At 42.4% G+C, this 21,534-nt stretch overlaps 1 protein-coding gene across 1 annotated transcript in view; it reads right to left on the bottom strand.

The window, feature by feature from the left end:
* Positions 1-830, bottom strand: part of FCHO2 (FCH and mu domain containing endocytic adaptor 2) — a 128,624-nt gene extending 127,794 nt beyond the window's left edge. Inside the window, exon 1 of the mRNA XM_061129563.1 lies at positions 705-830. Within this exon, the coding sequence (XP_060985546.1) occupies positions 705-737 (33 nt within the window). The 5' untranslated portion in view covers positions 738-830. The remainder of the gene's footprint in view (positions 1-704) is intronic.
* Positions 831-21,534: the final 20,704 nt, after the last annotated feature.

The following is a 21,534-nucleotide window of genomic DNA, read 5'->3' on the forward strand; positions in this document are numbered from 1 at the left end:
AAGGGGAAGTATGGGTGCATTCAAGCCCAAGGAATCCAGTTACACTAAATTCAACTTTTGTACGCTTTGTGAACAGGCCCAGAGGCAAAGTCCTGGGCGCAGACCAACGAGTCGAGCTGCGAGGCCGAGAGGAAGTGCTGATCCAGCCCAAGTCCGCACGGGAATTCGTGGGGAAATGGTGGGGGGCCGAAGGGCTAAGATGGGGGCCTGCGGGGCGGGAAGGAGGCGAGCCTCCCCGCCCGGCTCCGGGCCGCACTCGCCGGCAGCGCGCAGCCGGGGTGGCCGCGCCGCGGGCCCGTCGTCCGCGTCCGAACCGCGGAGCGCGCCCGGCGCCGGGAGTCTCCGGCGGGGCCGGCGGCTGGCGGCCGGCGGCCGGCTCCCGTCTCCCGCCCCATCCGGCGCTTTGTCCCCGCGCGGGCGGCGGGCGGCCCCTCGGCGTCCCCGCCGCGGGCTGAGGGGCCGCGCTGACAGCCCCCGCCCCCCGCCGGGGCGGCGAGCCCGCGAGTCGGCGCGGCCGACGACCCGTCACCCGACGGGCTTCGTCCAGGCGGGACGCAGCAGGCGGCGGTCCGAGGACGGCGGTCCGAGGACGCCGGCCCTGCCCGCAGAGCCGCCGCCACCGCCCGAAGCGCACGCAGGCCGAGGTCAGGCGGAGAAACTCTCGGCCTCCGAAACCCACACCATGTCCAACATCCTTTTCTTACCCAAAAATTCTCAACGAAATGCGCCATGACCATCGTGCCGCTGCCGACGCCGCGCCGGGTTCCGCGTCCGCGCCCTCCCGCCGCTCCGTAAACACCGGCCCGGCCCCCACGGCGCCCCCGCCTTTCGCTGCAGCCGCCGCCTTCTTCCCGGAGACCTGCCCGCACCCTCCAGGGCGCATGCGCCACCTAGCGGCGGCCGCCGCGGGGCGAACCTTCAAACGCCCAGGCTGGGTTGCGCATGCGTCCTAGGCCCCATTCCCGGGCTTTTCGTCCTCATCCTCTCTTCCCAGCGCTGGCGCGTCGGAGAATGAGTATTCTTTTTGGAATGGTGGAGAACCCGGTCCCGGCGCATCACCCGGGAGACTGCCCGCACCCTTCGCTGTGCGATGGGTACTGGCATAGGGACGGGGCGAAGAGAAGGGCCGGCCAGAAACAGTGGAACCCACCGCCAGGCTGCCTTCTCTCTCCCTCCTCAGAAGACTCGCTTCCTGAGCTTTCGAGGATCTCGGGGAGGGACCCAAGTTGGGGCCAACTGGGATGGGGGAAACTTGGCCTCTAGCCAACCGGAGAAGACTCTGAAAAATGGTCAACAGGGTCCCTTTCCTTGATAGGGAATTAAGAACCAAAACAAAACTTTCCGAGGCCGGAAAAGGAGGAAACGCCCTGGAGCCAGAGAGCTGCCCGAGACCCAAGCACCAAGTCCGAGGCCGCTGACCTCCAGCACGCCCGGAGCAAACCGGCCGGGACTGCCTACTGCAAGAACGTGACCCGAAACCGACGATTTTTTCCTAACTCAGCCAGTTTTGTCTCTCTTTTCTTTTCTTTTCTTGCAGCACTTGTTCACGTAAGTCCATAGTTCTCTCAGCAACTTGTACATGTTGGAAAAAGAAACAAGTTCAGACACGCCTCGGCATTTAACAGAGACACCAAATCCCCTTCCCACGCCTTGCTTTCCAGAGGTTAAGGGGAAAAAAATTAAACCAGGTCAGTTAGGTCCAAAATATGCAGTTCTTGAAGCCAAGCCGGACAAACAGATTTAGTGTAGCTTTAACTGTACATGCATGGCACACCTCTTCAGATCTTGCGACTTCAAACATGCGGAACACTACACCACTATTTGTTCATGGCAAATAATTTACATCCTCAAAAGTAAGAACCACATAGTGCTTTTCACAAGGATGAAGCTGTGAAGGGTGGTTAAGTAGGGATCATTAGATAATGGTATTGTGATTATATCTTTTAGAAATAAATAGGATGTTATAAGACACCTAGGCTTCCCTGGTAGCTCAGTTGGTAAAGAATCCGCCTGCAATGCAGGAGACCCGGGTTGGATTCCAGGACTGGAAGATCCACTGAAGAAGGGATGGGCTACCCACTCCAGTATTGTTGGGCTTCCCTCGTGGTTCAGCTGGTAAAAAATCCACCTGCAATGTGGGAGACCTGGGTTTAATCCCTGGGTTGGGAAGAGCCCCTGGAGAAGGAAAGGGTTACCCATCCAGTATTCTGGCCTGGAGAATTTCATGGACTGTATAGTCCATGGGGTCGCAAAAAGTCAGACACGGCTGAGCGATTTTCACTTATAAAACACCTAGGATTTGCTTTAAAATGAGTCTTTGAGGGAGGAGGAATGGGTAGGGCTATAGAAGAAGTAAGACTGACCATCAGTGGGTAATTCTTGGAGCTAAGCATTGGAAATGGGGTTCACTTTACTGTCCTCTTTTTGGTATATGCTTTTTCCTTTCTTTAAAAAGTCTTCATAACACTATCATTTACACCTAGTTTTGGGGAAAGTCAAATTTAGAGGTTTGCTATAATTCTCTAAGCCAGTAGTCTAGCACTGTCTTTCTTGATGCTGAAGAAATTCTAAGAAAAATACAGCCATCTAGTGCGCACATACTAAATAACTTAAGTCCTATTGGACTCTGCAATCCCAGAGGGGCTCCTCTGTCCATGGAATTCTCTGGGCAACATTACTGGAGTGTGTTGCCATACTCTCTTCCAGGGGATCTTCCCCAACGCAGGGACTGAATCCTGGGTCGCTTATGTCTCCTGCTTTGGTAGGTGGGTTCTTTATCACTAGCACCACCTGGGAAGCCCACAGCCATCTAGATCACCCTGCAGATGAGCATGGCATTAAATTCCCAGTTTCACTAACCACTACCACACTTAGACCTGGACAGGAGCGGCCCTTATCCTGGACCCCAGGCTTTAAAGGACCTTACATGTCATAAATTTATTAAAAACATGAGTTCCTCTCCTACAGATGCTGAACTCTGGCCCATAACTATCAGTACCCTCTCCCATGACCAGTGCTATTCAGGCTCCTAGGAAACATTTTGGATCTCTTGCCCTTTATCTTCAAAATAAAAGGTAGAACTCCAAATGCAGTAAAAATTTGTGGGTGCTATAGCTGCCCATATCAGAGATAGAACTGCTTTGGAGTTAGGCAGAATCTGAGCAGCAGAAGCGCTTAGGTAAATCAGAAGACAAATTAGTTAACTTGTGAAGGCTTCCTCTCAGCTGAGTGCAATAAATACTTGCATTACAAAGTCGTTTTTTTGGTGGGTTTTTTTTTTTTTTGCATAACAAAGTGGTGTCTAGTACAGATTTTCCTTGTTTTAGTGTTCCAGTTTATGATTCCAACACCAACAATTTTGCACAGTATTCAAAGAGTTGCACAAGGTACACTGATTTCCATTTCGTACTCTTCACACTGTTCCCATGTTTATCAGAGGCCATGAAGAGAAATCTTCTGTATATTTTGGGTATTTATTGATACAAGATTCATCAGGCTCAAAACACCATGTGCTATAATCGCCTGGTATTTAAATTGTGGGACTTTATAGTAATTAGTGATTAAGGTCACTAATCTTCAGACAAGATGGTGTAGTAGAAGAATGTGGATGGCATTAACCACATTCTGACCTCAAGTGAGGTTTCCAAGGATACAGAGTGTAGATAAGGCTCTGAGCCAGTAGCCTCACTCATGCCTTAAGGTATTCATGCCCCACACTCTTAAGCCTCACTTATCCAAACACACTCTGAAATTTTTTTTTTTTTTGAAATTATTAAATACGTAGATAACAACAGTGTTCCACTCACTCCTGCCTATAATACCCAGCACTTAATAGTCACTCAGTAACTGTTCAGTGCAAGAATAGATGAATGACTGAACATATTACAATGTCAGGGTGGATGGGCTTTGGGTTTTCAGTAATTCCATTCTGATTTTAATAACTCATACTTTTAATTGTGCTAGATCTTAGAGCTTATAAAAATGTTGTTATTTAAGTTCCACTTGACTTAATTTCCTCACATCACTTTAAATATTTTCAAAAGAATTTGGAGGGGCTTGAGTATACTTAAAAGTATAAGCTACTTTTTTTTTTTAAGCTACTTTTGTAATAAAAATAAAACTGAAATGATAATATTCAAGATTGGCTCTGGCAGGAGATCTTCTGTTGGGAAGGGGCTACTAAACAATTTAGCCTTCAATTTTGGGGTGATCCTCATCTCCAGAATCTTCTCCCTCTTAGGAGCTCTCTCTAATTATACCAGCTATCCATATGTTGGCTTCCAGGGGATGCTCCTGTTCACCATTAAATCTCTGGCTCAAGCAGTTATGTTACAAAAGTGAAAGTGAAGTCGCTCAGTCATGTCCAACTCTTTGCGATCCCATGGACCCTCCATCCATGGAATTTTCCAGGCAAGAATACTGGAGTGAGCTGCCATTTCAAGTTATGTTATAGCCCCGCTAAAAAGAAACAGCAAACCCAAAATGGAGTCATGGTGCATTTCATAGAGAATTTTTGGGAGACAGAAGGATGTTGGAAATTATGTGAGTTTTGGAGCCCAAGGGTTTCTGCCCTTGACCTCAGCCTATGGGGGCTTTGGGCAGTGGTAACCTCGGTACTCGCAGGCTCACAGCCCTTGTAGAGGCTGGAGGATCTCAGTGTGGGGCTCCTTTACTAGTTTAATCCATTTTCCCAGCCCCAAGAGCCATGAGAATTGTTGGTGGTTTCCGACTGGGATCACACTGGGTTGATTTAAAAACTGGACTAGGTCCAATAAAAGCTACTGCTACTGGGGATTTTGGAAGCCAGAAAACCTAAAAAATTGGTGGCTATGGATTGAACATTTAAACATGTTATAGTGCTTGCCACCTCAAGAAAACTTCCATGATAAGTTGATTATGGAATAGGTTGGTTGGATGCTAAGTTTCCCACCAGGCTCAAGAAAATTTCTGTGCAACAAGTTATGCTGTGAAACACCCCACAGTTTCCAACACCACACGTTTCTCTCTTAGGTGTTAGTTCAGCTCCACAAAACCCAAAGGCCTAGTTAAAGAAATGGCATCCTTTATATCCAGACTTTGTTACCAAACCAGGCTTACTTGCCTGACTTGTAGCAAGCCATATGCTGAGATGCCAAGGTTTGTAGCAGAGAAAGAATTTATTCACAAGACAGCCAAGGGAGGAGATAGAACAAGTCTGAGATCTACCTCCCTGAAGGCAAGGGCCTTGAGATATCGATGGCATAAAGAAGCAAGGTGGTCTTAGGTGTAGGGAAAAGTGATTGGAGGTAAGGAAAAGGTGAGGTAGTAAGCCTCCTGGGCAGGTGTATTTGGGTTACATGCTTCTTTGTGGGATGCATATTCAAAATTGGAGATGATTAGCTTGATTCCAGGGTGGGCTTTTCAGCCCTGTGACATCAAAAGGTCATTTCATCCAATACCTGCACAGGCCCAGTTTTTGGGTCAGTGGTCCCAAACAACTTTACCCAACTTGAACTGGACAGGCTGACTCTGAGTTTCTAGGAAACAACTTAAGCCCCCATTGTAGTGACCTCATAGATTAGAGGTGTTATCTAAGTGGTTAAAATGTCTTGTAATATATTACCTAAGCTATGTGAAGCTTGGAGAGTATACATTTAAAGAAAGAATAAGAAAGAGGAATACCTAAAGCTAGCTTCATCACTAAAGGTGTGTTACAAGAAGAGGAGTTTTTAAACAAACCGTTCCTTTATCTGTTGTTTTGTAAGACACACTTAGGGATTTCTGTTAAGACATCAGCTTCTGTTAACCCTATGGGGCGTGGTTTCAAGTTGAATGTGCTACCTTCTGGCAATCTACTTATTTTATATCTGAAAACTATGGTCCCAAAGCTATAAATACCTACAAAATTGGCAAGATCTTACTAAAGAGGATCTAGAATTTTGTCTCCTGAGAATCTGACTTGGTAATTAACCATCAGGCGGCGGGAGGGGGGGGGGTCCCAATATATGGCTGGACAGAGATGTGGATTGCACCCCGTTTGCAGCCAGATATGGCTGGACAAAAATGCAGGTTAAATTCTGTCTATGCCTGAGATCCTGCCAAACTGCTGCAAACTCTCAGGGGATTTACAATCTAGATTTATAATGGCCATTGTGATCACTGTTCCACTTGGATAAGATTATTCAAAAAGTGCACTTTAAAGTAAGAATTCCCACATCAAACAGTAGAATAATTATTTTAATTTGTCTATAGAAGCCTCCAAAAGGCTTTATAATTAAAAAAAAAAAAATAGCTTCTTTAAAAGATTCACTGTTAGAGACTAATGAAAGAGTAAAGATATTTGAGGTACCTAAAACAAAAGACTGTAAGACTGACTTAACTCCTGCTCTCCCCACTATACTCCTTTGAGTGCTCATTCTAGTCATCCTCTGTCTGAATTGTTTTTCCACTCTGAAAAGACTACATGACTACACACAAAACTCTGCCAAGTTAATGACCTGACAAGCTCCCCTATATCTACCTTCAAAGGAGGGTCCCCATTTGGGCACTTTCCAAAGTTGTCTGGGACTCCAAGGGATTTTTCTGGTAAATTGCTGTTATTTCCATAATCATCAAAGGGAAAACTAAATATAAAATTAACAGAAAACTTTGCCAAATTCTGGTAAATACTGAAGCCTGCAGATAGAGTCCTGGGAAAGCCGACAAAAGTTGGCTAAGTGTGAGAATTCTTACCAGAGTCAGTGCTCCTTGGATCTCAGTCTGCAGGTCCCAGTTGAGAAAGGAAAAGATAATGTCATGTTATCCCCTCCTTTACAAAACCAGACCCAGTGGTTATTGATCCTTTCTCTCCCAGGGACAGCTGTTATCTTCTTTTTGGTCATTATCTAAGTCTTTGTTTTGACCATCTTTGGGAGTAGCTCTAAGATCTTGGCAGGGTAATGTCTTTTGCACCTTCTTTGGGAATGCCTCCTAAAACCAAGGGATTGTTCAGTACGGCCAGAAATATTCACTGTTGTCCCAGCTAAAACCTGAGAAGATATCTGAAAAAAACCCTGACCTCTTGTAGTTTCCTCAAATATCTGATGACAACTCTCCAAACTAACATTTTCAGTTTTCTTCCACCCTTCTAATTTGGAATCCCTAAGAGCAAAGACTGCCCTCGAATTTCCCTGGAAGGGACTACACCAGGCCTTCTTCACTACCCAAATGACAACCAAACATCGAGAATTTGAACTCTGGATATACATCTCCTAGCTGAATAAAGACTCTTCCTGCCGTCTGCTCTTGTGTAAATGCTGTACACCTTCAAATCAAATTGACTAAGAAAAGAAATAGCTGACATCAATGTAGACTGCTTCCACTCAGATTGCAAGATCAAGATTTCATATTTTAACTAAACATGAAACCTTCTCTTCTTGCCTTTACAAAGGATGGCAATGGCCTGCAAAATAATGATGTCACCCATATTTCCCAGGACATTGCTAAGAGGGGGTGATCTCCAGAATTTAGAACAGCTTTTTATTTCGGGCCAGGAAAAGAACCTAACTGACCCTTGGCTTGAACAGGAAAATGCAGCACTCCCTGGAAATGAGTCCATTAACAGTACCTTAGTGGAAGTGGTTTTGTGCCCCCATAGGATTTATCTTTGCCTGTGATGATTATCATTCTCCTTGAGCCTGTAAATACCTAGAGGCTGGCACATAACCAGGTAATGCCTTTTAGGTTATCTGACTGTGCCCTTAACTGTCTAAAAACAAATTGAGACCTCATTGGTCAACTTCCTAGAATTTAAATGATCAAGTTTGAAAGGGCTTACCAAGAGGCATTCTTGTTTCAGGATTTACTTCTTTTGGTAGGGCTCAACTTCCCTAGTTACGAGTGAATACAAATTAGACTATAATCAGGAAGCTCTCCTTGACTCTTAAAAATATTGCAGCAGCTGATGCAACAGCAATAGCTGTGCAATAGCGTGCAATAGTGTGTGTGTGTGTGTGTGTGTGCTCAGCCACTAAGTTGTGTCCGACTCTTTGCAACCCCATGGGCTGTAGCCACCAGACTTCTCTGTCCATGGGGTTTTCCAGGCAAGAATGTTGGAGTGGGTTGACTTTTCCTTCTCCAGGGGATTGTCCCGACCCAGGGATCGAAGCTGCATCACCTGCGTCTCCTGCATTGGCAGGTGGATTCTTTACCACTGAACCACCTGGGAAGCCAGTGAAACACAGACCCTTAGACAATCTGGCCAAAGTTGTTCTTGATAACAGAATAGCCCTTGATTATCTTTTAGCTGAACAAGGTCTGTGGTGGTCTGTGCCACTACCACCTGCTACAACCTTCTGAGGAAGTTGAAACTCAGTTACATAATATCACTGAACAAGCCATTTGGCTTTAAAAGGTGACTTCATCAAGGTGTCTTTTTTTGACTTATTTGATCTTGATTAGTTTGGGTCTTGGGGGCCATGGCTCCAAAATATACTCTAGATATGGAAATGATCCTGCTTAAAATAATCATAACAATCTCTCTTGTGCATTGTATTCTAGCAAGAGCTTATCAAATGCGTATTCACAGCTGCTAACTACCAAGCAAAATGATCTCCAAGCAAATAATCTCCCTAAGTTTGGAACATGGAAAAAGAAACAAAGGAGTGACCGACTTAAAAAATACAAGCCTGAAATGCAACCTGTGAATACCATGTAAGATTCAGCAAGAAACAGGAATCAAGGAAAGCTGTGGGAACTATAGAGTGGTGGCTGAGAGTGGCATTAAAGCTTTAAATGTTGGCCACATCTTTCAGTTAGGCTGAGAGTTTGATCAAAAGGGGGGAATTGTTAAAAATAAGCAACAGATCCCAAAGTAGGGTCACTTATGCTAAGCTTCACTAAGATTTAATACCTAACTTAGTTGCAATTTCAGCCTCTCCCAGGAGTGGAATTTTAAACCCATGTCTGGAATTCCCTGGTTAGCACTAGTGAGTTACCTGGTGGCTCAGCAGTAAAGAATCTGCCTGCTAATGCAGGAGACGTGGGTTTGATCCTCAGGTCAGGAAGATTCTCCGGAGGAGGAAATGGCAACCCAATCCAGTACCCTTGCCAGGAAAATTCCATGGACAGAAGAGCTTGGTAGACCACAGTCCATGGGGTTGCAGAGTCAGATACAACTGAGTGACTGAAAAACGACATTGCAGTTTCATCCTCTCCCAGGAGTGGAATTTTAAACTGATACCTGGAGTTTCCTGGTCAGCACTAGTGAGGTAATCTACCTAAGACCCCCAACTTTCCCCTAAAGGAAGGTGACCTTGCTTGAAATGATAGTCTTTTAATGTCTTTGTCCCAACCTCCTTCTGCTTATAAAAGCCTTCCATTTGCTGTAGCTCCTGAGAGCCTCTTTTATTTGTTAGCTGGGATGCTGAATTCATGAACCTTTTAATAAAGTCAATTAGATCTTTAAATTTACTCAGCTGAATTTTTTTAACAGCTCAAAGCATATTTCGAGTGTTAAAACATACCTTGATAAGTAAAGAGGAGAAATTAACACAAAATAACTTAAACCCTCAATTCTCTGGTTTACAAAATATTGAATATCTCTAAGATTTGAGAGCAAGTCACCCAGAGAACTTCCTCTTTTCATTCCTTAGTTGGATCTCCTATTTCCAATCCTGGATTCACAGCTCACAGAATACTAATCAACATTGAATTACAAGAGCCATTTCTTCATTATATAATCTAAAACTAGTTCTATTCCAGAAGAGTTGCCTAAAGTAAAACACATTTTTTCTCATTTATATTCTATATAATTTTGCAAATGAACTTCTGCTTGTTCCCAAGCTGAGTGGCAGAGGGGAAGCTCCTATTAAAACAACAACAACAACAAAAACCCCCTCTCTTATCTCCTGCTAATTTCTTCAAGGAGCAGCATCCTATGTTAGATGCAGTAGTCCTTCTCTGTACTCATCTTATACTTGACAATAACAAGTGGTTAAAAAAAAAAAAAAAGCTACGCTCCATTAAAAGACAGAGGAGAAACATGCAGGCCCCTGAAATCTGGTGTTCTCCCTTTCCCCTACTCAATAGCAGCATAGTGAAAGCAAAAGCTTTATGCAAAACAGAAAAAAAGCACCAACTTGGCAGATGGTATCCAGACAGGCTGCTCTCCAAGGGCCAGGAGGTAGAAACGTTCATCAGAATGCAAGATGGAGCTAAACATCACCCTCCACATACTCTTCTCTGTTCAAGCAGGTTCAAGCACACCTTTTCTCTCTCCTGAGCGCATCTGGGATTGACTGCTCCTTGACATGGCAGCATCTCTTCCTTCACAATGAGATGTACTTTCCCAGGGACTCTCTTACCTTGCCATCCATGAAAAAAATACAAAATACCTGATACATTGTTCAGGGGGTTACAGTGCTAGTAACCACAGGGAACCCAACAGTGATTTCAAAAATAAAGGAAGAGAAGACTTCCCTGGTGGTCCAGTGGTTAAGAGTCTGCCTGCCAATGAAGGGGATGCAGGTTCGATTCCTGGCCCAGGGAGATCACACATGCCACAGGGCAACTAAGCCTGCATGCCACAGCTGCTGAAGCCCATGTGCGTACAGCCTGTGCTCCGCAACGAGAGAAGCCACTGCAAGAAGTCTGCGCACGGCAGCTTGAGAGTAGCCCCCACGTGCCGCAGCTATAGAAAGCCTGGGCACAGCAATCAAGACCAAGCACAACCAAAAACTAAATTTTCAAAATATAGTAAGGAAAAAAAAACAACAAAATATAGTAAGGAAAGAGAAATCACTAAAATACAGACAGAAAGGTGATATATGACAGGTTGAAAACATGCAAAAGTGTTTGTCATCAGTGTTAAGGAGAAATGCAAAAGATAACACAGAAAGTAAAGTTATAAATATGTGAAAATATATGTGTAAATGGACAAAAATCAAAAGAAAACATGGAAAATGTTTATGTGTTATGGTTGTAAGATTATGACAATTATTAAACATTTAAAACTTGTTTTACTGTAATAACAATATGATTTAAAGAGCAATCGTTATTCTTTGTTTTCATTTAATTATGACTATAACTGGGTCAAATCTTCCTTAAGTCTTTCATTAACTATCACCTCTCTTTCATTTATTCAAGCAATAGACAATTATTGAGTATTTAATACAATGAAAAGAGTATTACTGCTCTTAAGAAATTCACAATGCAATATGGACTTATGGGAAAGACAATAGAGATGATTACAGTGATATAACAGTTGCCCAGGAGAATGCCTGGTATATGGCTGGCAACCAATGAACATTTATTAAATGACTAAATCAGTGAATCACTTTGTTCAGAGGAATAACCTCAAAAAAATTCAATTTGTGCTTTTTCTTTTCTTTTTATATATTTTTTTCTTTCTTTCCTTTTCCCCTCTGGTTCTTTCTTTTACAAGGAAGGTGACAAGAGATTGTCTGGATTCAACGAGGCGCTTTTCCATTAGCTGGTTTGAGGTTCATGTGGGTAGTGGAGTCCAGAGCACATTCTGAAACTCAGTGCTTCTGGGACCAGCTAGCCTCCTCTGAGGTCGCTGTGTGTGACAACTGGGAGAATAGAGAGTAAAATAGGAATTGTAACCATCAGAACCCAAGAAAAGAGATACTTTTGGCTGAGCTAAGAATGGAGGAGTGGGCTTGGTCTCCCTTTAAGACTCACTGAAGCCTGAACAGAGATCTCAGTCACCACCAGACCAGCACCTTCTGCACCCCGAGGAGCACCAGATTTCAGCAACAGCATGGTATACCAGTAAGAAGCAGAGTCCCCGGGTTGCTTGGTCAAAAGAGGAGACAGAACGAATGGTCAAATAAATGGAGCCCTGTCCATTCATTTAAATAACACTTATTGAACACCTATAGTAAGACAGGCCCTCTTCTAAATACTGGGGATGTTATAGTGAACAAAACAAATGCCTTTGCTGCTCTCGGGGCACGTAGTGTGGGAAGAGAGCCCCAGGAATACAAATAAGATCCTTGAGGAGAATGATACATGCTATGAAGTATAACTGGGATAGAAAGTGGTGAGGATCAGGTTTCCCAGGTGCTGCCAGTGATAAAGAGCCCGCTGGCCAAAGCAGGAGACAAGAGAGACACAGGTTCGTCTCTGGGTCGGAGAGATCCCCTGGAGAAGGGCGTGGCAACCCACTCCAGTATTCTTGCCTGGAGAATCCCATGAACAGAGGAGACTGGTGGGCTACAATGTCTCAAAGTGTTGGACACGATTAAAGTGACTTAGCATGCACGCACGTGGTGAGAAGGGACCTCTTTACAGAGTGGCCTCTCTGAGGAAGGTGACATTTGAGCACAGACCTGAATGAACCAAAGAATCAGCCAGGCAAACACCTGCACAGGTCTACATTGAAGTATCAGACCATGTAAAGGCTCAGAGTTGGCAATGAGCTTGATTTGTTAGAATAAATGTAAAGGAGGGCAGTATAGTTGGAGAGCAGTGATAAATTAAGAGAGGATCCAAGATGAGGTCAGAGAGGGAGGCAGAGGCCGGTCGTATTCTAAGGAAGGTGGTATTCTAAGCTGCAGTCCAAGGAAGCCAATGGAGGGTTTTAAAGCAACCGAGATATGATCTGATTTATGTTTAAAAAGATCACTTTGGCTTTGGCCTGGTGCACTGGGATTGGGTGGAGAGGGAGGTGGGAGGGGGGATCGGGATGGGGAATACATGTAACTCCATGGCTGATTCATGTCAATGTATGACAAAAACCACTACAATATTGTAAAGTAATTAGCCTCCAACTAAAAAAAATAAATGGAAAAAAAAAACAAAAAAGATCACTTTGACTGCTCCGTGTCAAGGGGTTTGGGGGGCAGTAATTGGAAGGCCACTTAATAAACAGATATTGTAGCCCTGGGAAGAGAAGGTGGTGGCCGGGACTAGGTGAAACAGTGGGAGTGGTCAGAAGTGGTCAGGCTCAAGATTTGTTTTGAATGTGGAGCTGACAGAATTTGCTAATGGATTGGAAGTAGAGTGTGAAAGCAAGAAAGAAATCAAGGATGGTCCTAGGAGTTATGCTTGAGCAAGTAGGTGTATAATGGCGCCATGGAAATGAAAAAGATATGGAGAGCAGCTGGTTTGAAAAAGGGAGGTGGATTCAAGAGTTTTGGACATATTAGGTTTAAGATGCCTATTAACAATCCAAGTGGAAATGGCTATCAGACTTTTGGATACATGACTTGGGAGTTGAACACAGATGTCAGTTTCAAAGACATAAATTTGAGAGTCATCACCACATATAGAGAGATGAACAAATCACACATAGAGGGGGAGGGGAATTAAGTTGAACCAAAAATTCTGGGGCACTTCTACACTTACATGTCAGGAGAAACAGATGAGCCAGCATCAGAGATTTAAAAAGAGTAGCAAAATAGATGAAATATAAGGAAAAAAGGATGACATTGAAGCTAAGAGAATGTTTTAAGAACTGATCAATGGCCAAATACGAAAAAAGAGCATTGCATTTAGCAGGCTGGAGGTAGTCTTAGCAAATGTTGATTCTTTGAAGTGGTGGAGAAATAAACCTGATTGGAGTGAGTTGAAAGAGAAGGGGAAGTAATGACTGCAAGTACAGACAACTTATTCAATCAGTTTTTGCTGTGAAAGGGTACAGTGAAACAGGCAGTTATTGAAGGGATCAAGGAATGAAAGGGAAGAAGCCTTAAAAGTCATGCTTGGGGGTCAGAGGGGATGTGCCAAAGAGAAGGGAAAGGGGAGATAATTACAGAAATGTGGTCCCTGAGTAGAGGAAAGGACCTGGGATCCAGAGCAAGATCAAAACATCAAGAGAATATTTCTGGGGACTTTATTGGTTGTCCAGTGCTGAGACTCCGTGCTCCCAATGCAGGGGGCCCAGGTTTAATTTCTTGTCAGGGAACTAGATCCCACATGACTCAACTGAGTTCACATGCTGCCCACATGCCACAACTAAAGATCCCACATGCCACAACTAAAGATCCCACAAGATCAAAGATCCTGTGTGCCACGACTAAGACCCAGAGCAGCCAAATAAATATTTTTTTGTTTGTTTGTTAGTTTGTTTTTTTTAAATCTTTTTTTTTTATTAGTTGGAGGCCAATCACTTCACAACATTTCAGTGGGTTTTGTCATACATTGATATGAATCAGCCATGGATTTACACATATTCCCCATCCCGATCCCCGCTCCCAAAAATAAATATTTTTTAAGGAGAGAGTGTTTCTGAATTCCCAGCTAATAATTCTAATTGAATCTTGACCAACTCGTTGGAAAAATAATTATAACTGTGTGTGAAATTTTAGTTCTGCATTTTCGTTCATGTATTGGGCTTCCCAGGTGGCGCTAGTGGTAAAGAACCCACCTCCCACTGCAGGAGACATAAGAGACACAGAGTACCATCCCTGGGTCAGGAAGATCCCCTGGAGGAGGGCACGACAACCCACTCCAGTATTCTCGCCTGGAGAATCCCCATGGATAGAGGAGCTTAGCAGGCTGCTGTCCATAGGGTAGCAAAAAGTCGGACATGAATGAAATGCCTTAGCATGCATGTTCATGTATTATCTTACCGAATCCTTGCATCAAACTTACGAGGTCACTACTATTGTGCTGTGCTATGCTTAGTTGCTCAGCTGTGTCTGACTCTTTGCGACCCCATGGACTGCAGCCCACCAGGCTGCTCTGTCCATGGGGATTCTCCAAGCAAGAATACTGGAGTGGGTTATCCATGCCCTCCTCCAGGGGAATCTTCTCAACCCAGGGATTGAACCCAGGTCTCCACCTTGCAGGCAGATTCTTTACCATCTGAGCCACCAGGGAAGCCTATTCCAATTTTACAAATAAGAAGATGGGCTCCATGAGATGAAATAAGTTGCAAAGATCACAAAAGTAGCTAAGTGGTAAATTACTGTTAGCTTGTGGTAAATTTAACAGTGGTAAGCTACAGTACCGTTAACAGAGGCATGAACAGAGTGTTTGGAAGGATGGTAAATGAGACCGCAAGCAATAGAAGAAGTGTTCAAGGGTAAAATTTAAACTCATCCACCCAGGGCTTTTATTCATGTGTTTTTTAATTCATACTCTGACGTTCATCAGTTGCCACATTCTTTCCATATAGAAGTCCCTTCTTTGGTTATTATCACTCTAACCCAGGTTCTCTAAATGGATATGAATGATAACTAATAAGGATCACATAAAAGTTTCGAGTTAATTTATTTACATATATATTATTTAAAAAAGTCTTTGGGGCTTCCCTTGTGGCTTAGCAGTGAAGCATTTGCCAGCAATGCAGGAGACGCAGAAGCATCAGGTTTGATCCCTGAAGGAGGAAATGGCAACCCACTCCACTATTCTTGCCTGGGAAATCCTGTGGACAGAGAAGCTGTCGGGCTACAGTGTGTGGGGTCCCAAAGAGCTGGACACGACTGAGCCACTGAGCAAAACGTCTTTTCTCTCCTCTGCACCGGTTCTGAAACATGCAAGAAATGTAATTGTGCAAAAGCTCATATTCTAATCAAAATCCAGATATGTCCCACCCTAAACAGGACATCTGGTCATTGTACAATTTTTTAAAAAGTCCCTTTTTACAGGCATAAGGAAACAGACAACAAAATCACCCTGTGTTCATGACTACAATGTTCTCTATCAACTAATTAAGAAAGACCACTACATTATGATGAACTGTTTTCAGGGAGGTAAGCAGGACTAGGCCAAATTGACCAGATCCAAACGTGATAAAATTTTGTTTCTAATCTTGAAATTCCACTGGATGATATCTGCCTTAATATACTTTTTAAAAATAGTGTTTTAAGAACAAACTGTCATCAATTAGATTTTTTTTTTAAATTTAGGTCCAAAAAATGTTATTTTTTTCTTCTCACTTCCCACATGCCAGCTAAAACCACTTTTCTTCTTTATTCAAAGCTATCTTCAAATATATTTTCCCCAGAAAAAGAAAGTTGCTAAACCATTGCCTTCTATATAACTCATATTTCCTTTTTTTAATCCACTGATTTTAATTCACTGGTACATCCTTTAGATGAAGTAGTTTATATCTTGTCACAAAAAGCTATAAACTGTTCTTTGTAGCATTTTACTTGTTTTTTTCTTTTTTGTTTGCAGCTGTGTGTGTTGTTATCAGTCTTTGAGGGTAGAGGGTAATCATTCTTCTTTCCTCACTCTCAAAAATACATCCTCTCCTACTTTTCAGTTTATCTGTAGGTTTCTACATACACACACACACACGTGTGTGTGTGTGTGTGTGTGTGTGTGTGTGTGTGTGTTAGTAGCTCAGTCATGTCTGACTATTTGCGACCCCATGGACTATATGGCCTGCTAGGCCCCTCTGTCCATGGAATTGTCCAGGCAAGAATACTGGAGTGGGTAGCTATTCCCTTCACCAGGGGATTTTCCAAACCAAGGGATTGGCCAAACTATAGTGGAGGTAATGAAGATAATGGTGAACTCCTTCGAAAGGTCCCATGCATGCATTGCTGCTCTGAGTGCCCCCAACCCTGCAGCAGGCCAAAACCACTGGACCATTCAGGTCTGACGTAAATCAATCCCTTACATTATACAGTGACGGGGACAAATAGACTAAAGGGATTAGATCTGACAGACAGAGTGCCTGAAGAACTGTGGACACAGGTTCATGATATTGTCCAGGAGGCAGGGATCAAGACCATCCCCAAGAAAAAGAAATGCAAAAGGCCAAAATGGTTGTCTGAGGAAGCCTTACAAATAGCTGAGAAAAGAAGAGAAGTGAAAGGCAAAGGAGAAAAGGAAAGATATATCCATTTGAATGCAGAGTTCCAAAGAACAGTAAGGAGAGGTAAAAAAGCCTTCTTCAGTGATCAATGCAAAGAAATAGAGGAAAACTGTAGAATGGGAAAGACTAGTGATCTCCTCAAGAAAATTAGAGATACCAAGGGAACATTTCATGAAAAGAGCACAGTTAAGGACAAAAATGGTATGCACCTAATAGAAGCAGAAGATATTAAGAAGAGGTGGCAAGAATACACAGAAGAACTATACAAAAAAGGTCTTCATGACCCAAATAATCACGATGGTGTGGTCACTCACCTAGAGCCAGACATCCTGGAATGCAAGGTCAAGTGGGCCTTAGGAAGCATCACTACGAACAAAGCTAGTGGAGGTGATGGAATTTCAGTTGAGCTATTTCAAATTCTAAAAGATGATGCTGTGAAAGTGATGCACTCAATATGCCAGCAAATTTTGAAAACTCAGCAGTGGCCACAGGACTGGAAAAGGTCAGTTTTCATTCCAATCCCAAAGAAAGGCAATGCCAAAGAATGCTCAAACTACCGCACAATTGGACTCATCTCACACGCTAGTAAAGTAAGGCTCAAAATTCTCCAAGCCAGGCTTTAACAGTACATGAACCATGAACTTTCAGATGTTCAAATTGGATTTAGAAAAGGAAGACGAATCAGAGACCAAATTGCCAACATCTGTTGGATTGTAGAAAAAGCACGAGAGTTCCAGAAAAACATCTGCTTTATTGACTACACCAAAGCATTTGACTGTGTGGATCACAACAAACTATGGAAAATTCTTAAAAAAAATGGGAATACTAGACCACCTGACCTGCCTCCTGAGAAATCTGTATGCAGGTCAAGAAGCAACAGTTAGAACTGGACATGGAACAACAGACTGGTTCCAAATCAGGAAAGGAGTACATCAAGGCTGTATATTGTCACCCTGTTATTTAACTTATATGTAGAGTACATCATGCAAAATGCCAGGCTGCATGAAGCACAACCTGGAATCAAAATTGCCAGGAGAAATATCAATAAACTCAGATATGCAGATGACACCACCTTCATGGCAGAAAGTGAAGAACTAAAGAGCGTCTTGATGAAAGTGAAAGAGGAGAGTGAAAAAGTTGGCTTAAAGCTCAACATTCAGAAAACTAAGATCATGGCATCAGGTCCCTTCACTTCATGGTAAATAGATGGGGAGACAGTGGAAACAGTGTCAGACTTTATTTTGGGGGTCTCCAAAATCACTGCAGATGGTGACTGCAGCCATGAAATTAAAAGACACTTGCTCCTTGGAAGAAAAGCTATGACCAACCTAGACAGCATATTAAAAAGCAGAGACATTACTTTGCCAACAAAGTCCATCTAGTCAAAGCTATGGTTTTTCCAGTAGTCATGGATGGATATTGAGAGTTGGACAGTAAAGAAAGCTGAGTGCCGACGAATTGATGCTTTTGAACTGTGGTGTTGGAGAAGACTCTTGAGAGTCCCTTGGATTGCAAGGAGATCCAACCGGTCCATACTAAAGGAGATCAGTTCTGAATATTCATTGGAAGGACAGATGTTGAAGCTGAAACTCCAATGCTTTGGCCACCTGATGTGAAGAACTGACTCATTTGAAAAGATCCTGATGTTGGGAATGATTGAAGGCGGGAGGAGAAGGGGATGACAGAAGATGAGATGGTTGGATGGCATCACCGACTCGATGGACATGAGTTTGAGTAAGCTCCGGGAGTTGGTGATGGACAGGGAGGCCTGGCATGCTGCAGTTCATGGGGTCACAAAGAGTCGGACACGACTGAGTGACTGAACTGAACTGTACCCTCTGTTGGGAAGAATATGTAAGAAGCTGGTAACTATGATTGCCTTTAAACATAATCTTAGCTGAAAGGCCAAGTCAATCATGACTGCTATTAAAGAAGAAAACTGGGTAAGATGAATAAAAAGGAGACTGACTTCTGAACCTTTTGAATTTTGTCCCATCCATGCAAATGCACTATTTAAAAATAAACTTAAACACTAAAGGGGAACAAAATAATCAGAATCATTTTACCAAGATGTTTAAAAATGGAGGGATAAGGCAGCAAACAAAGGTGCTGAAATGTATTGGATGTCTGTATTGGATATCACCACCAAAGACACTAGTAAGTGTATACTTGAAACAAAACAAAAATGAAATGTCTTCCTGTTGCCTTTTTTACTTCAGAGACTATTTGACAAGTGTCTGTTGCATGACACTTTATTTCCTTGATTTTATAGAATTGTTCTACTGGCTCTTAGCAATAATATTCCATGGAGAAGTCTGAATATTATATTAGAATATAGTCTGAAGCTGGCCTAAATTGTTTTTTCCCTTTTTACACTATTTTTTCAACCTGTCTGTCCAAAGGGTTTTCTATGAAGTCAAATAAATTTATCACAACATAACTCGTTATAGATGTTCCACATTCACTTTTTCTGTGACCCTGTTAGGATACGCTAAACTATTATGATAGATCCCTAATGAAATGGTCCTAACAAAATAGAAGTTCATTTCTTCCTAAAGTAACAGAATACAACAAATATTCCAGGTTTCAGGACAACTTTTTTCCAGTAGTCATGTATGGATGTGAGAGTTGGACTATAAAGAAAGCTGAGCGCCGAAGAATTGATGCTTTTGAACTGTGGTGTTGGAGAAGACTCTTGAGGGTCCTTGGACATCAAGGAGATCCAACCAGTCCATCCAAAAGGAGACCAGTCCTGAGTGTTCATTGGAAGGACTGATGTTGAAGCTGAAACTCCCATACTTTGGCCACCTGATGCGAAGAGCTGACTCATTTGAAAAGACCCTGATGCTGGGAAAGATTGAAGGTGGGAGAAGGGGACAACAGAGGATGCAATGGTTAGATGGCATCACCGACTTGGTGGATGTGAGTTTGAGTAAACTCTGGGAGTTGGTGACGGACAGGGAGGCCTAGCGTGCTGCTGTCCGTGGGGTCGCAAAGAGTCGGACACGACTGAGCGACTGAACTGAACTTCTTCACACGGTGATTCAGGGACTTGAGCCATATGCCCAGCTCTTTAGAAAAGTGATAATGATATGATGTCAATGATATAATGTATTTCTTCAATCAGTTGGTACAAGTCTTTTATTTCTGGAATATTCTTTAGAATCACATCTTAAATATTTCTTAATGTTTACTTGAATGATATCTAAACATCTTATTTAGTGTTTAGACTGAAAGACACTAGTTATGCATAAATAGATTTTTCTTTCTTTGTCTTCATCTGATTCTGTTAAAACATATTTTTTTCACTTTGTTTTTTTTTTTAATCCTGTCCTCTGTGTACGTACCTCACTGTGTTTCCAGAAATGCTTATTTTCCTTTGTGCTGCTTCCAGTGTCATGCTTACATCTGAAATTTTTAAGTAGTTATTTAAAAATATTGTTTATATATCCCATATTGTACAATATATCCTTGTAGTGATAACTGAAATTTTTGTTTTCCTTTCAGTTCTCCTAGGGCTCTACTGTCTCATCTTTCATCAATGTGGAGAAAAATATATCTTCATGTTTTTATCTTATCTTCCCTGAATGCTCATATTTCTGCTTTGTGCTCTTGTTTTATTCAGATGAATTTTATTGAGATAAAATTTTAAAACTTATTTCATGGCAGTTTGCTTGGTCTCAAATTTTTCTTGCTCCATGGTAAAAATTCTCCATCTGCCATCTGTTTTGCCTGTTTTTTTCCACTTCATTCTTTCTCATATCTTTTCATAGTTCCTGGAGTAGCTTTTTAAAAAAAATTCACTTATTAAATTTTAAATAAGGTAAGCTTTCCCCAGACTATCTATTTACTGGAGTTTTGTGTGAAAGAGGCCAGAATTATTCAAGATCAGTAGAAACTGTCCTCATAATACAGGGCATGCATGTGAGTCAGTTCCTTTAGGTTTTGCTTCTCCGCAGCCTACTTGAGGTCAGTAACAAAGGGATGTCACAATACATCTTTCTCCTTTACTCTTCTCCCTCAGCAACAGACTGCTTCCTGAAAAATATGATTAGTCCTAAAAAATATGATTAGCAAGAAATCAGCTAGTTCTAGCTCAGATCTACTTACTCAGCTTTTTCTTGGACCAAACTGAATCCGAAGAGGTTCTCCCCACCAGAACCTCATTTCATTGTTGCAAATGAGTGCTTATTGATTTTCATCTTAAGTTTTGCACATTAGAGTCATGGATTCTGCTGCCTTTTTTTCACATCTTCAGCTCTGGTTTCCATGCTTCTCTGTATCTCTGTTTGACCCTTACCACTTTTGGCAATCCTTCTTCCTATTTTAGTTTCAGATACCATCTCATTTCATTAGATATGGGGTTGGCATTACTGTTTCTCACTTTCATGTTATAATTTTCCTGTTATTTATAGGTGTTTTCTAAAAGAGGAGGCAGGAAAACCCAACTTTTTTCATATTAATACTTAGACACCTTTAGAAAATAATTTTGCATTAATTCTGCTTGGTGTTTAATAAGCCCATTCAATGCAAGTCCCTCTTGAGTTCTAGGATATGTTCTTTTCTTATTCCTTTGATACTTTCCTCTTGTTTATTCTCACAGTTCTATACCTACAATTTTAGTTATATCTACCCTCCATGTCTGTTAATGTTACTTTTCTTTCTTTCTTCTTCCTTTCTTTTTTCCTCCCTATTTCTTCATTTCTTTCTGTCTTTTGGGGCATATCATATTCAAAGAATCTTTCAACTCAATTTTCTCACTCTTTAATTGCATACTCAAA

This window comes from Dama dama, chromosome 25, assembly GCF_033118175.1.
Source record: "Dama dama isolate Ldn47 chromosome 25, ASM3311817v1, whole genome shotgun sequence".
In the NCBI taxonomy this organism is placed as follows: Eukaryota; Metazoa; Chordata; class Mammalia; order Artiodactyla; family Cervidae; genus Dama; species Dama dama.